The following is an 18,394-nucleotide window of genomic DNA, read 5'->3' on the forward strand; positions in this document are numbered from 1 at the left end:
ATGGCAATACTTCCAATGTTTTTTAATAACTGCTGTTAACTGAATTGTGTAATGCAACGCTCAGTCAACTGATAAAAAAATAATGATTTTCAATTAGCGATTTCTTGCCTGCTGGACTTTTAGCCCCGCTCTATCCTATCTTGTTGCTGTTCGTTGATGCGATCCGCAGTAATTAGTGATACGACATTGTTATAGTATAACAAATAAAATAAAGATATTACTATTATACATTGAAATAACCTTAACTTTTATTATAACGTTATTTTTATTGAAGAATATCAGAGGGCAAAATAACAAGAACGAATTTATAATACGACAATACTATTTGAGAAAATATTGTGTTTATTATCAGCAGTTGAGATTTCATCAGATAAAAATATTGCAGGGAGAACACCTACAGTGATACGATGCGTTGGTTAGAATGGTTGCCGAGTCGATCTGTTGTTTTGAGATTTCAAATACGTCAAGCGTACGGTAATACGAGAATCGAACATGTGGCAACAACTTATCCCGAAAATATTTTTCAATCGTTTTAAACTTTAATCATATCTAATGCAATATACAGTAACACATAAAGACTACGTATTGACACGTTATCAATCATCATCATACTTCCATTACAATAAAATTATGTAATATAATTTCGAATTAACAATTGGAGTTTCAAGAGTTTAATCTATAAAAATAGTTTAAAATAGTTTTTTATCTCAGGTTTCCTCAGCACCTACTATTATTGACAATAAAAATAATATAATAGAAACGATTGTTTTAAATCATTCATGACGAATGATATTTTACAGTGCAACAGAACTTCCCATATTTTTTAATCCTTCTAACTTGATACCATGTCACTAGACACATTATGTGTGGTTAGATTTTAGTCTTTATATCAACCTACGGTGTACATTTTGTACAAAAATTGTATTTCTAACGTCTGACACAATCATTTTCTTTCTTTTTTTAAATACGTTGACATAAAAGAAATTTTATTTTGTTGTATCCGCCGCGTGTGAAGACGAACAGTGTATAGCCGTTGGGTCGGAAGGGGTAAAGATTATTATTATCGATACAGTAAAACTTGTTAAGATACGTAATGTTTGGATAATCGATTTCTTGCTGATATAAAAGTGATTATATTATCTTCATCTCCACAGAAAAATTGTTTCAGATATTAGACAAACGGAGGCTTCCAACAAATATTTAGCAACTAGCACTGTCTATAGTGGTTGTATACTGTGGCAAGTATATAAACTTGGTATCAATGCAAAACACGTATCATGCGTATAACAACAAGCGACGATCAATAGTTTACTAATGCATTTTCTTCCATGACATATATTTGTTATACGTTAGAAATAAAACCTGCGGCGTGTATAACAGAAAACATAATACCCACATTGTGCACTTAGATTATAGGTTATTCGATATTTATATGATTATATTCTATGAAAAGGTACTCAAAACGTTTATCAGGCGTTTAATAAATTTAATATTCAATAAATTAAATTGTTTCATGGCTGAGAATACTATGATAAGGTTTCTTATGAAGTACTTTAAATATTATTTTTAAACAATTAAATGAAATGAGTAGTACTAGTTGCCTTTGCCAAAAGATTATCATAATGCAAAATTCATCATATTTTGTAAAGAAAATCCTGTACATTGTCTCAACAAAAATATATTCTTGCATAATATTTATCGCACTAAAGGTTAAACAACTTAGATAACATTTATATGATATTACAGAACAAAGTATTAAAACAGAGACTTAACACATTACATATCACATCATTTGTATATGATTTACCCTAATGCTTTCCGTAAGACTATGTCAACCATATACAAGGTGTCCCAAAAAGGATGGTACAACAACACGAGAGGTAATTTTACAGTACAGCTCTCACGCCTTGGCTGAACTACTACAAGTTAACAGTGCATAGGGACAAGGGGAGGAAACCCTAGTTTGCTTCCGAGTACCTGCTGTTAGGCTCATCTCAGAAGGCCCCCATGGGCGTGGGATTTATATGAGACCCAATCACCTGAGGCCGAAGCCTTACCAGCTTAGGCTCCAAGGGATGACGAGTCTCATAGAGGTATAGTGCAGCTTCGACGAATTGGCAAACTACCCACAAGCTGAGAAGTTAGAGAGACAGGAGGACTGTTCCATTCACGATTTTCGGGTCACCTCAGTCTTCGACGCATCGTTCTCTATCGTTGCATCCCCCTACGTCAGACTTGGTCTCGCTTCTATCCTTTGTTCCCGCCGCGCGGCCAATAATAATCATGCGTCGAAGACTGAGGCAGCGCGAACGCCGTAAGTCAGAGTCCCGCTGCCCCCTGACTTTTCCGCTCGTGGATAGTCTGCCAATTCGTCGAAGCTGCACTATAGATTGTCGGTAGTGTCGATCTCCTTTCCAAAGTTCTACAAACTCTCCAGGTTAGTATCGGGGCTGGTGGGACGCTATTCACGCGGTGGGATCCTCAAAAAATCCCTAGCCCAGCATGTGGATTTTCAACCATTGCCACTACGAAGTCAACGTCAAATAACCGGGACGGCTGAAGCTATTGGACATCCGGACCCCGTAGTATCAATTATTGCAGGTCTATTGGTGGGACGTTTTCGATTTCTTACATAAAAATAAGCAATATCTTCCATATCTAGGTATCTCGTAGATACCAGGACTTAGTTAACCCAACTTGGGTACCTTGGGATCGCCAATTCTCATACCGCAATTGCCATGCAGCCCATGAAAATAGGGCCAAGGGCAATCAGCCACACACTCCACCTCAGTCCTTCCAGGAAACATAGTAGCCGAGCCTCGTGTCATCGGGACTCGGTAAACATAAAACGCCACCGCGCCGAAACGAAATTCGACGCCAATGCTTGTGCCGTCAAGTGCTAGGAGCCTGGCACTCGTGACGTCACAGAAGTAGGAACGATCGCTCTGTAGGTAGGCCTATCCCTCCTTTGCGGTTCCGAGAAATCCCCCATTTAGGTTCTCGACGTTACATTTTGCAAAATAGTAGGATCACCGTATTTACGAGATATTTACAAGATTTAAAATATGTTCGAGTTTTCTGAAATTGTAAGAAGTAAAGAAACTGAGAGTACGCCAATGAGTCATGATTTATCGATCGATTCTGCCTATCTCACTCTCTTTTCTCGCTCTTCGTCGTGCAACCCGATTAGTGTGTGTGTGATCGCCTCAGCGAATCGTATACCAGAACCGAAAATCTGTGTGAGGCAAGGCGTGCGCCGTCAAATCTGACCACTCAGACGCGTATTTCAAATTAGTGCCAACTCTCGTGCAACGAACGGTGGTAGCCGAGCCTCATGTCCCCGAGGTTCGGTAAACATAGAAAGCTGCCACCGCGCAGAAACGAAATCCGATGCCAATGTTTGTACCGTCAATTGTTAGGAAGCTGGCACTCGTGATGTCATAAGACATCACTTCACGCTCTTTGTTGTATGATCCGATTGGTGTGCGTAAGCGCCTCAACGAATCATATAATTAGGACCGAATCTGATTACTCAGACAAGAGTGCCAGCTTCCCAGCACTTGATGGTACATCTCACTTCATCGCAATCAGTTTGCCTGCATTTTTTGTCATACGACTCGACCAATAATAAGAACATGTCGAAATTGGGGCGTCACAGTTGCCATAACTACCAAGCCGAGCGCCACGAGTGGACGTCCCCCCTTGTCCCTGTGCACTTCTAGCTTGTCAGAGTTCTGCCAAGACGTGAGTGCTATATTGTACGTTCAAAACTGAGTAAAAAATGTGCAATAAATTTTTGTCACATATTGCTTCGTTTTCTGAAAGAATCGAAGTGTAGTAAAATGACACACGATTTCGCTTACATGGTTGTTAATAGCGTTATGAATAATATTAACTCATAACACACTTTAGCAACTTTAATAGTAAATTTTAGTGATCTATTACATTTTCTAGCTAAATTGGAATTGTCGCCTCCGTTGTCACATGTAACAGATACATTTTCAACTTTGATTTTCTCAAAAAGGAAGGAACGGACAGCAGAAATTTCTTGTACATTTTCAATCCATTTTGCACGTAGAATCATTTTTTGCCTTGTCTCACCTGTCCTGAGATACTGTTATTACTTTTACATAATTACATAATTATTGATATATTTTTTCTACAATTTAAACATGCGTGAGACTAAAAAAGGATTTTACAAAGAATTTGTACTTTTATGTTAAATTCTATTTTAAAATAACTTATTTTAAAAACAATTTTTTCTTTAGACAAGTAAATACTTTTATAAAATTCTGTTGACATGCAATATGTTGATTACGTAATTTGTAAAATATACCGTTTGCGTATAAAATGCGTGAAATCCATTTTTTGCAGTGATTCATTTTCCTTTCTTTTTCGAATATATTGTTTTTAATACAATTGAAATTACCATCAATATTTCTTTAAACAGTATCTTTTATGTAACTTTACCTCTTTTTGTAAAATGTTTTACACAGTTCTTATAGATGCGCATGTAATTATTACGTATCCCTTGGTTGTAATTATTATTTAAATATTTATGATGATACCGAATATTCGAGCTCTTATAACATTCACAGTTAAACGCTAGAATTATCACACCCGTCATACTAGCGAGTCTCGATTTTCTAATTTTGCAATTATTGATATCTTGAAAGTGTTAAATATTTGGAATGATTTTAAAAATAAATAGTTTCACTTCAATATAATGAATATGCAAAGGAGACGGAAAAAATCTGTTGTTACAATTTTTGTAAGAATTACATATTAATCATATTAAATGCTGGCTAGTTCCAGTGTTTTAAAAGGAAGAAAAAAGGAGACTCCGCAGTCTATTGTACAATATTATAAATCTCTTTCCCATTTCTCCTCAGTCACGTGTAGTAACTCCTGATTCTATAAAATACCAAACACACATTTTCAGTTCTTATACACTTTGAAATGTCAGTGTATATAGGAAGATGAGAGAAATTTTGTGACATGATATACCGTTTGTAACTGTTAAATAATAGAGTATTAGATGGAATTACAATTTCACGGATGTGAACTTGATTTGTAAGCCATGAAGGTGCAAACGTATTCTGATATATGCATTATTCTTGCAAGGATGAAATTCAAACATAGAATACAGTTCGCAATTAGTGCCTTATTATGAATTGATATCCGACCGGGCTGCGAAACATTTATCTCCTTTCCCCGTTCTCCTGGTATTCGTCGACGAGCACTGGATACTAACATATTCGTTCTATACAGTTGTTAACGTTTCCCTTTCCTACATCTGGCTTCGTTTAGCTTAAGTAATTTTTTTCACTGGATTCGATGCGGTTGCACACATCGTACACGGTAAAATGTGACGTTTTAATTCCATACGCTTAGTTATTTTTAACATTACGCTATGCATATTATATTTGCCGAAGTATTTGCCGCCAGTCTAAAGTAATCTGACAGTGCGCGGGAAAGCGCAACAACGGATCTCTCGAATTCGTTTAACCACGTGCTGTTTCCCGCTGATAGTTGAATTTTTCTTTTATCATTTATTTTAGTTATTAACGAGCAGAATGAAAAGAAAATAAACCAAGAGACAACTTCAAGTGAATTGTGAAATTTATAATTTCGGATCCGTTTGATGTTTTTAGCTTTGCTAAGGAAAATCGAGGAAAACGCGACGTGTGACACTAACAAGGGAAGGTATCGAATCCGGAAATTCAACAAATTATGAAACTTTGTGTGTAAGTAGAGTAAGTCAAATCTAATACATTGCAATTTTTCTTCATGCCGAATTTCATTTTGAAGGGATGAAACCTTGAAAAACTATCAACCTTTTTTTCCTGTAGGTCATCTTGAGGACGGTAAGAGATAGCGAAAAAATATGTAAACAAAAAATACACTGTTACTTTTCGTCTATAAAATTGTAAAATAAAAATTTCCAAGTCAATCATTTTCAAAATCAAAATGTTGGATTTTTTGACAAATTTAATTATCTGTTCTGTGTGGATTCGTTTGCGAGAATGAAAATCGCGTAAAAAGAGTATTTCAGTACAAAAAAAGCAAAGTATTGGAAAGAAAAGGTGACATAAATTTTAGAAATACATATTTCTTTTTAATAATTTAACAAAAAATTAATCAATTTAAATTTTAATTCTTTTCTTTTTATATGTATGTTTCCTGTTATTAGCTTCTTTTTTACTAAAGATTTTGTTGATAAGTGACTGTTCTTTTAATATCCATTTGGTGGTTATAATATTACAAAATAGAAATTAATGTAATTTTTGCATTTGTCTGAACTACAATTACAATATTTTAGGAAACAAAAGTATATTTCATTTGGTGTCACTAAACTCAGATTGCGTAAATTGATATCGCGCACAAACAATACCGCGTAAATACTGTTATAATTTATCGCATAAAAAGGGACTCGCCTAAATACAGGAACAACTGTATTCTAGGATTCGCATTGAAAGTCAGGTTGTTGGACTTCGTTAAATGTATATTTTTAAAGGCTTTAACGTAGAGACAAGATTTAGCCATAATTAAATATACACTTAGCCCTCAATTTACACGGCATTTGAATTGCACGGTTTCAGTTTAACACGATTGAAGAAGAACGGAAGAACTTCCATTTACGCGACACTTGCATTTCCCTTTAACACGGTCAGTTCAGACAAATGCAAAAATTACATTAATTTCTATTTTGCAATATTATAACCATCAAATGGATATTAAAAGAACAGTCTCTTATCAACAAAATCTTTAGTAAAAAAAGAAGTTAATAACAGGAAACATACATATAAGAAGAGAAGAATTAAAATTGAAATTGATTTACATGATATATAAAACAAATCGTTATAAGAGAAAACGGATGATATCGGTAATTTCTTGTAATATATTTTATACTAAAAATAAATAATATTGTTTTATACAGATTTGTTAAATTTATTGCATATGTATTTCTTTTTAATGTGCATTGCGGACTCGAATTACACGATTTCAATTAACACGGCATTTTTGAGGAACCAATTTACCATGTAAATCGAGGGTTGGGTGTAATAACATTTTTATGAATAAAACTGTCGTTCTAATGTGTAAATGGCTTCATTTATATAGTGTATTAAGTCATTCATTTAAAGTGTACGTAACTCGCAATTATTTATTATGTAATTTCACTTGTAATCTAGCATATCAATTTAATATCGTAAAAGACTTGACATAAGTGTAGTAAATACACATAATTATTACTTTGCTAAGTAAATTACGAATTCGTAACGTGCCTGATACTACATGTGTCGTAAATAAGTTAGCATATGAACGAGATCGATGGATCAAAATTCACATGAAGATAGTAGTAGTGGCGTTAAATTTGTCACAGAGATACCTTCATCTAGCCATTAATAACTGATAACATGTTTTCAATTTTTCATACTTAGCGAAAGGTAATGATAGAAAATATTGACGATACCATGTGATATTATTAAAGTAACTCTTGATGATATCCTTTATAATTGACTCACTTTTTAAATGAATGATACGAATGAAATGAAACGTGTTAAATATTAATTATCAGTTAATGAAGGTACTATTTACTTATCCAATATACCGTGTAACGTTCAGTATTTGAGTTGGTAGAGAAACGTGGTTGTATGAGATAATCTTGCATTTAGCCTGCATCACTTTGAGCTTCCACTCTTCGCTGTTAATTGAATTATAAATAAGATTCTGGAATGCACAGAAGATTATATGAAAAAATTAATCAATGATATAAAATAAAATTGTCTTTCTTAAAAACTTATTTTCATAGAAATAAGCAAACAACGTACAATAAAATAAAGAAAAATATTATTAAATAATATATTAAATATTTAAAAAGAGACAAATTTTTAAATTGAAATTTATATCTTCTTGATTTGTATTTTACGTAGATTGTTTAATCTTCTGTCGATTATTCCACCTGTCGATTCAGTGAAGTCAACCATGTGTACGTGTACTTTACAAATTTTCGTTCCTGATTTTCTTGAAGATAAAGTCTGAAGTGTAGAACCAGTTACGGAACACTTTGTATAAAACAGTTGAAACTATGGACTAAGGCTCAGAAAACAGATAGAAGCAGAGCACGAGATTATAAAGTAAGAACCTTCCTATTTGAATATTTCAATGTTCTACAATTTGGACGTCCTATTATCGGTATGTAGTAGATACGTATTACAAAAGGTAATTAGACGAAACAAAATTCTGATTATAAGGATTTTGTTTGAAACCCTACACATTTACGCACGTTGAAAAATAAACGTAATACAATATAACTTGAAACCAATAATTTGAAACTGAAAATATAATAGTCAAAGTAGACCGGTTTTCAATTTGGCTGCTAACATAAGTTTTTATAAGAATACAACATTTATAATTATTTATCTGAAGACACTGGAAAATTTTTAAGAATAAGTATAATATTAGAAATATTGTTCTTATATGTAAGTAGAGTAAGTCAAGGATAATATATTGCATTTTTTTGTGTGGCGAATTTCATTTTGAACAGGTAAAACCATCCCTTGAAAAATTGCAAATTTTTCTTTTTCATAGATTATCTTGAGAACGGCAAAAGATAGCGAAAAAAGATTCAACAAAAAATACATTGCACTTTCATGTCTATAAAATTACAACATATAATTTTTTTAAAAGTATAAATTTTTCAAAATTTTGTTTTTGAAATTGATTGATTTGAAAATTGTCTAAACTCGCTAATTGTCGTTATTCTTTTTTTGATGATGGCATATGGGTGAAATAATGATTCAGAAAACGATTTTATCCTATGAATTGATGTTTACCTTTTACCAGGAATACATAGTTATTGTAATGTTGCAGCAGCAATCGATAATTCGCTCGTTATCTTCATACTTAACAGGGGGTTACTGTTTGGATTAAACGTTTGTTGGAAAATAAATCATAATAATGTTCAAAAATCTGTTTTCAGTATTTCCATAGAGTAATGCCTAATATTACTCTGTATAAATAAAGTATTTTTAATTAATGTGTTTTCTTGAAGTGGATACGGTACACTATTGCTTAAAGAATTAAAATGATCAAAAAGTGTTTTTAATAAAATTGCTTGATTGGAAGACGGATATCATGCAATGTAAGTTGTATTTTGTAGACAGAGTGATAGGGAAGTTTCGAAGTTAATTCCATTTTTTTTTTAACGCAACTATATAATTTTGAATATAGTAGTCGATTTATCTCATTTCCTATAGAAAATTATTCTATTTATGTCGAAAACTATTGATTTAGAGAATATGTTAATTTAACTAACTGTGGTTTTCGGATAACAACAATTTTATAGTTTTTTTTATTATATTTGATATCAATTTATGATGAATTTTCCAATTAGTTTCTTGAATGACTACTCTGATATGAATTATCATCCAAAGACGACAACGGCAATTAATTAGATAAATTTTTCTAAAACAACCTTTCGATATCTAGATTCATTTTTTAGAATTTTCCTGTCATCTTCAGGATAAATAATTATGAATATTGGATTGCTTAATTATTATCATCATCTTTGAAAATTATTATTGTTTTATTATTATTTGAAAATTTCTTTACTTTAAACGTAAGTCCCTCTTAAAAACAAATTTTGAACAGACAGTTTATATGAGATATAGCACATTAATTGATTTTTATCTGTACTTTTGAGTAAAACATTTCGCATTCGAGAAGTTGCATGAATTCGACGCGGGCATTTAATTTATAATTTGAGAAGAACCGATGTTATTGCAATTCGTGTTCTGTGCAATCTCAGAAAAGTAAGTGGCCAAATTTTTGTAACGCATTCTACATCTAAGAACGAAGAAGGGTTGTATAAACATAGTATCGGAAGTACTTCCTTTTCTAGATAGAGACACTGTTTGCTATTTCATGATATGAAAAGTTGACATATAAAGAATTATGAGCATTGTCAACATTGTTCTCTGATAAAATTCAAAGCGGCGAAGTAAGTATGTAGCTGAGTAAGTTATCCTGACATTGAAGACAGACGTAACATCGGCAATACGTGCCCGAGTGTGGTTTATGTACGATGGAGTTCCGCCCCATTTTAGTCGAACTGTTCCGGAATACCTTAACAACAATTACACCAATCAGTGGATTCACAGAGAAGGTCCAATTGTACGGATTGCACGTTCTCTTGATTTAGCACCTTTGGCTTTTTATTTATGGGGACACTCGAAACATTTAATTTGAAAGGAAGATGTAATTTACTCTGGAATATTTAAAATACTGTGTCTTCTGGATGTGATAAAATTCAATTTTTGAAGTGATAAAATGAAATGTGCTTTATTTTTATGTTTTGCCGTTGAAAGTCCTTCTCTATAATGTCTTCAAGTAAGATTTAATTTATTATAGTTCACACTCCATTATAAATAAAAAGAGATTATAAATTGGAAAAAATACATTTTTGGCTGTATAGTTATATGATTTTAACTAATCGTTCAGTTTATTAGAAATCGTGACATAAACTTTTAATAAGTCAAAATGCATTAAATTAATAGTATTCGTTACTAGTATTATTAATATTTACTTTGTCTTATTATATTCGAATAATAATATAATAATGAACAAAAATATGAATATAAAATATGAAATAGAAAAAGAAATTGTACAATATAATTAAGGTGGGAATTTTCTGTTGTAACAGTGAAATCTACTAACCTTTCAATGTTTTCTTTTGAAAAATTATTAACAATTTTGGAGAAACAATTTTCTAATTAATTTTTTATCGGTATTAAATCAACAATTATCACCCTCTTCGACAGTACAACAATTATCTGCTGCACTGTAGAACTTATAATAATCATCAAAATCTAAAAAATAATAAAGTTTCTTAAAGTTAAATAGTTTATATGCTGGGATTATACTAATTTCTGACAAAAATTATACAACTTTTACATTTTTAATACGAAATTGAACACTTTCCAATTGAAAGTATTTATTTTCATTATTTTTAGTTTTAAAACATTGCTATAATTGTTATTTAACAACAACAATTTGTAACCAGATTCATAAGCAGCACGAGCTTATTATGTCTTAATTTGTGGTATGCTTGTGCAATCAAAAATTCATAAGCTTTTCATAATAATTACCGGGAGAGGAAGTTGCATACATAGCATTCTTTGCTATCTTACAATATGCAACTTTTGTAATGTAATATTGTTTATATATTTTTAACATAAATAATAATAATACTTTTTTTGTTCCCCGGGTGCCTGTTTAACTTTGTTGATTATACTATTGAAAGTTTAGAAGTCTAGAAGAAATTATTTACGTTGCCAAATCATTATTTTAGAAGTTATTTAAATTGTAATCCGTAATTTATGTTTGTATTCAAACGGAAGAATGTATTTTCTAGCGTTAACTTTAACCCCCTTGTTCTGTGTCGGCGTTTACTACACACGTTAAAGATTGATAATAGATAAGTAATATTTAATTTATATTAAAAATAAATAAATGACATTCAGATTTGTAGAATTCAATTTAAAATTTTCATTACGAGCCTGACACGTTTTTATAAGGCGGGGGGTTAAACACGTAAATAATTTATTACTAGTATCACCTTGCAGTATGAAGTTCATTCTTGCTCTATCATTCTCGCTTTTAGTTCCTGAATGTTTTCAAGACTCGGAAAGCTATTACGAAGGAAACATCGTATCGCTAGAAACAGTCTCGCGATGCATTGGGGACGGAAGTGACGTTATATTAGAAAATAAATCGAATGTGTACTATAACATTTTTTTATACAATGCTTATGGTAGTTCCCGATTCAATCGATGTTGCCATTTAGTTTCTATATTTTTGATATTATTTTTTTATATTATTAATGATATATTGACACCAAATGTCCTATATTTTATCACTTGTAAAAGTGTGTAGAAACATTTATGAATGATCCATTGTTACTAATATTTCATTTTCGTTATAATTTTACACAAAATAGCAATTAGGAGCAACTTAGAGCAATGAAACTCAGAAGCTATCGCATCATGCTTAGGACTTGTATCTACTGTATATAGTAGTTGTATATACTAGTCAGACACGGTATTATATAACTACAGCGGAATCTGCTTATTATGATCACTTTAGAACTTGCAAGGTTTGATAACAATAGCCGGCTAATAACATTAAACAGAAGACAAAAAATTTTCATTGTTGAATTGAATTGCTTAGAAACAATTATGACATTTATAAATTGTATATCCTACGTCATCTTTTCAGCAACGTATCCATCTCTATTCACCGCCCCAGTATGTTTTGAAAAGCTCCAAGGAAGGCTCTGCGTGTTTCCAAAGAAACACTGATACGAACAGTGAAAGAAATAAATTTTGAAGAAAAAGTTCATTGAATACGAATTTCTTAAGAATTTTCATCGTTTCTTCCCAAATGTAATTATCACAATTAATTACAACTATGATGCCCGATTATAATAACAATAACTGTTTAATAACGTTATTCATATTTACACTAACCATTTCTACTGTACATTCTGAACCATTAATATTAAAGAAATATGTAATTTAAATTGTTTAATAACGTTTCTGATTTACATTTTCCGTGGAATTATTGTATTTCAGATTAATTCATCCGTCATAGGACTTCCTGCAGACAATGATATAAGGGATCGAACATGTTAAAGAAATGACGACTTTCTTCTTCCCTTCTTACAAAGAAGCTTTCCTTCTTCTTATATATTTAAGAAGATTTTAGATTGCCATCTAGTGGAAGAATAAAACCATTTTTAAATATCATTATCATCGTTTCTCTTATTTCTATCATTTTGTGCTAGTATTAGTCTGTAGATTTGAAACTATAGAAATCAGAAATCTTTTTGAAACGTGAATTGAAAATATTATAAATGCTACTCTCTCCGTTTGAAAATATGACATACATTTTGAATTTTTCCTGTTCGAAAATATAATATACATTTATAATTTTAATTGATCAGAATGATTTTATTTATGAAATAGTTACGTATCTAGTAAAACAAAAAATAATACAATAAGTTTTAATTTAACGAGGACGTTGCAGACTTTACAGCTTCTACGGAACATGATAATGTTATTTATAATCGTCCCTGACGACGAAGTTTTGCCTTATTAACGTGCAGAATCTTATACTGAAACAATTTTTAGAGTAAATCATTACGTTGGTTAAGTATGAATTGCTTTAATTTGGGATCTCTTCTTTAAAATTCAATACAGTTTTTATCAAAATTCGCCATTTTGTAAAAACAGCGGGTTACTTTAATTTGTCTGAAGTACGTGGTCTTTTTCTGTCAATCACTTTTGACATATATGAAGCTATTTCTGTACCATTTGTTTATTAGTTGCCTAGGAACCAGTTATTTAAAAATAAAAACAAAGAAATCGAGATAATATTAATTTCGTGAATCCCACATTTTTTAAGAGAGTATAATGTAACAAATAAAATAAATATAGTATAATATAATAATATATGTAATATTATGTTAACATTATTTATATGCAACATCAAATTTCAGAAAGTAAAAAAGTAAAAAAAGACAACATTAATTCTCACATAAGAAACATTGCTGACTCTATACTAGTGAATTAAGTTTGAATCGTATCTTTTATCGTCATTGATGTAGAACGTACATGTTTTGTTGTGAATTGTAGAATGCTTTATAACTCATAGTACAATTATAAAGATGATGATTCAACGCAAATGCAAAAAAAACCTTCCAGAATGTTCCCTTAACTGCATATATGATACAAGAGAAAGAAATAAAACGATCACGCTGTTTTCTCTCTCTCAAAGTGACTATATATTCCAAATTGTTTTATACGAAGAAACATGTGTATCTACATATTAAGTGCATAAATGGTTTTAAAATACAATATCGAATTGTATCTATAATGATTTCCATCAAAGACAATCGCCCTTGTAAATTTGTTTTATACGAATGAGTTAATACTTTAAAAAAAGTAGAAACATAAACCATGTTTATGGTTTTCTATTCACGTGTACATAACGAATTTTCAAATTCGATAACCTGGAAAGCGAAGCATCATATGAAAAGTATTTGTTTTATATTTTCGACTTGGTCTTGCGTGTAGAACAACCACTTGCTCGTGAAAAATCGTGGTTAGTACACGGTTGAAATTTAAACTCAATTGTTTCGAAAACGAAGCGAGTTACGAACTAAATTTATTCTACATTTCCAACTTACATTTTTATGCAAAATTGCTGTAGTTTATGTTGAGATACTGATGATAATAAGGCACCACGCAGATCCGTATAATGGAACGTTAATATAAAACTACATGTAAAATATCATTTCATGAATATTTAAAAATTATCTTTCGCAATTAAAGTCCATGATAATATTTTTTGACATAATAAGAGCTGCGAATGGACAAGTACTGAAATCTGTTTAGATATAATTTAGTACGGAATTTAAAAGCTATATGAAATTTTCAGTACTGAAAACATAATGGAAAATGGGTAAATGATTTTTAAGATTGAAAAACTCGATAAGAATCGATTATAAATGTCATACGATAGTACAAATAGATAGTATTTAACACTAAAACTACCGAGCAGTTAAATTGACTTTTTGACATTCGTCTATAGAAACTTCAAGAACGCATCTATTGAGACTTCAATTGGTTCATAATACAGTTTGCGTATTGCTGAATCGATTTTTGAAATAATTTCTCAGAAAAATATCTGTTATCTTTTCAATAATTACAAAAATAATGAATTAAGAATTGGTCATTTTAACCGATCCGGTACGTTTAGTGTTAAAATGACAATCAAATGATTGAAGTGTAGAAAGAAAAGATTAGAAATCTTAATTCGCGCGATCTCCATGAAATATTAATACTTATTAGGTTAGCGTAGTACAGAATACCTTTCTGAAGCAATTCAGTGTCAATTACCTTCCCTTTCTCGTTCGTACTATGGATCGTAGACATCTGAACGCAGTAATGATGGCAGAGATCGTACCTCGTAATTTTAGAACAATCACTTCTATCATTCTAAATTCCGCCTCTCGTATTCTCATAATGTCAGCTCAGACCACTCCAACTTACCATCTACATCGGTTTCTTCGTGCTCATCGCGTAGTTCGTCGGCAGTAGGTCGTGATCTTCTTAGATGCGTGGAATTGTCGCAACGAAACTCATTATCTCGTGTCGAGAAACAGAACAAGCTGTCTAACCGCCGCCTTAGAGAGGGAAGGAGAGACATTGATCAATGATATGAAAAATAGTACGCAAATACGATCATATTATGCGAAATTAAGTATTTAATTCGATTCAGTGAGACATGCTTTACTTTATCAAATTTATTCGATTATTTTATACGAATTATTATTCTTCTGACTTCAACGTTTTAATATGAATGGCTCTGTAAGATCGACATCGTCGATTCAAATTAAAAATTTTAATTAAGCTCATGCGACATTTAAAATAGTAGTATGCACATATAATGGAAAGCTTTATCAATTATCTTCTTCAGGAATGAAAATTTTCTGACTCTGTACATTTAAACGTATGTCTGTATGTAAAACAAAAATTGTATGTAGAAGCTTACATTTATTGGATTATATCTGTAACTTATCATTGAAATTGCGTACTTTCTACGATAACAGTGCAAATGTAAACGTCTGCCATTAACGGTGGACGGATTGTGAAGTATGTGCTAAATTTGTATGTCTAGTTATGGAATTTTACCTGAACATATTAACAAGTTTACTAATACAAGATCCCTTTCCAATAAAACTAAAAGTTCTGTAAGTATCTATTGCATAATCGAAGTTTTCAAATTGATTTATGAATATAAATTCATAGTAATTTAATATTCGCAATTAATTACCGTTATAAATAGCCGTGGCCCATTGCAATATAAATACTGAAGAATATTAATCCAGCTTCCAACTTTTCCTAACGTTCACAATGGTAATTAACCGTAAAATGGTAATCGTAATTAAAATTGATAATTAGAACGTAGAAAAACCGTTAAACTCCCCGGCTTCCTTCATCTTCATAATCAAACATTTTTTAATCAAATATTTGCCAGTGTCGATAATTATACGATTACTAGATGTAATATTCCTTGAAAAAACGAACCGAAACGAACGCGGAGCGGAGCGAAGTTTCCGCGGAGCCCGTTCTCCACCATAGCACCATCAAAATTAACCGGTATCATAGGCACGCCATGTCACCGATTACAGGGCTCTGGAAGTTGCTTTAACGAAACTCGTTACCTGGTACCAGGGACATCTAGAAGCAGGCAAGAGGGATGCGGCGAACCAGTCGACCAAGCAGCTGTAACGGAGAAAGAAACAGGAACTCAAACAGCATGAGCCCGAAGAGAAACGAAGACTGGCGTAGGCTTCTAGTTGTGGAAGTCCGCGGGAGGGAAAAAGATGAAAACGTAGTCGCCGGGACGGAGGAGAGGTAGCATAGACATCCAGCGACAGAGAAAGAAACGTCGAAAGAAAAACCGGCTAGAAAGGGACAGGGGGAATCCAAAAGAAGACAGAGAGACAGCGATACAGAGAAAGAGGCGTATAAAAGAGGATAGTCGAAGCGATGGTTAGAGGAGGATGAGGATGAGGAGTAGGAAGAGGAGGCGGAGGAGGAGGCGGAGGAGGAGGAGAGATTTGTGAAGGTACGAGAAAGCAGCAGAGGTACCAGCAGTGGCAGCAGCAGTGCCCGGGCATCAGGGCACACAGTTTGGTTGGCGCAGGCGCTAGCCGGTAGACGGTTCCTGGTGCGGGCTGCAGGCGGTAGAGGGTAGAGAGAAGCGAGGGAGGTGGATGTCGGAGGGTGCCCGTAGGAAGTTTATCGGCGGCGAGTGGTGGTGGGTGGAAGTGGTGCCTTCGGAGGTGGGGTTGTAGGTAGATGGTGGAGGTGGAGGTGAAAGCAGGAGCATACTCCGTACACCGAGGATTTCCAGGCAGCAGACAGTCTACGGCCCGGGACAGAGGGACCAGGACCAGCCTCGGGAAGGAGAGCTTGTCGTGGACCCTCTTCCTCTTCCTTATTAATACGTGCGAGTCAACGCATTTTCGAGTGTTTTCGTGGCCTTGACGGCTCACGAGATTTTCACACCCTTCGCGAAGGATACGGGAAGACGTTCCTTTTTTTTTTCGATCGCGATTTCGCGCGATCGACCGCGGGACCTTGCTAATTCCAGTGCCGGAGTTTCGATAACCGATTCCACTTGTGTGAACGTGGACGTTTGCCGGCCGTGTATATCCGTGAGGGTTCAACAGTCAGTGGTAAAGGTGAGAAGAGCACGAAACGGAAGAAGTGGAGATGAGAGCAGTCGTTCGGCCGGGGACTGCTCGGAGCACGTGCCTCGCACGCAGAAGGCGCTCCGAGCGGCATCAGGTGCGCTAATCGGGGACCGATCTACGAAACAAAGTGAGACGAATAATAGAACGTTGCTCTACGAATCGCTCGTGCGAATCGCCGTACTCTTTTAAGCCTAGCGTCGTCTTGCTCGGACCGGGTTGTTCGTTTTTCGGGACTACTGATCAGCAGGAATGACAGGACGTGTCGTTAACGTGTCAAGAACGATCTCGATGATCGCTTTGCTGACGTTTCTTTTGATGTTTGTCGGGATCGACGGTATGGGACAGGCGAGTAGACACAATGCTGACCACGCGATGTTTCATCAAGGTGAGTCTGCGTGCACGTTTTTTCCTCGGATTCATCTATTAACGTATCTCGGGATTTAAGACAGTCTCTCGCTTCGCGAATTATTCAAGGGAATTAATCGCTCAATTAACAGGATTACCAGGTTCCTTAGATTGAGTGCGTTATTGCTCTGTATGGATCTACGATCTACTATCACGCACTAATGAGGGTTAATCGGACTTGTAATTGAACTCCACACCAGAGATTCTATTGAAACATTTGTGGAGGCGCGATACATATGGATCGTAATGCGACGAATGCGCGATCGAATTACTTGAAATAAATTCGATATATTTTGGTGGTAGTCGCTTATGTAAATATAGATTTTTATTAACGATTCTGATTTCATTAGAATTAAATACGAAGGTTTTTACGTCGCCATGTGTTCCATTATGTGTTCTGGAATTACGTGAAATGAAAACTAATTATCTCTTCAGTCAGTTTCTTATTACAAATTTCAAATAATGTGCTTCCAATTAATACATCTAATTAATTACATCTATATTTATAAAATTAGACAGTGCAAGAATATAACAACGTAGATAATATCTGTGAAACAAATAAACGCAAATAAACAGAGTGTTTCTTAAAGGTAATAACAATTAATTATAATCATTTTATCAATAATAATTAATGTAATTGACTAAACATATATTTTACAT

At 33.4% G+C, this 18,394-nt stretch overlaps 1 protein-coding gene across 4 annotated transcripts in view; it reads left to right on the plus strand.

Annotated features, from left to right (window-relative positions):
• The first annotated feature begins 16,940 nt into the window (after nt 1–16,940).
• The window catches only part of LOC116426221 (lachesin), a 363,880-nt gene continuing 362,426 nt past the window's right edge, over nt 16,941–18,394 (plus strand). For all 4 annotated transcript variants that reach the window (XM_031974877.2, XM_031974872.2, XM_031974873.2 and 1 more), the window contains exon 1: nt 16,941–17,714. In XM_031974877.2, the coding sequence (XP_031830737.1) occupies nt 17,579–17,714 (136 nt within the window). In that variant the 5' untranslated portion in view covers nt 16,941–17,578. The remainder of the gene's footprint in view (nt 17,715–18,394) is intronic.

This window comes from Nomia melanderi, chromosome 12, assembly GCF_051020985.1.
Source record: "Nomia melanderi isolate GNS246 chromosome 12, iyNomMela1, whole genome shotgun sequence".
Lineage (NCBI taxonomy): Eukaryota > Metazoa > Arthropoda > Insecta > Hymenoptera > Halictidae > Nomia > Nomia melanderi.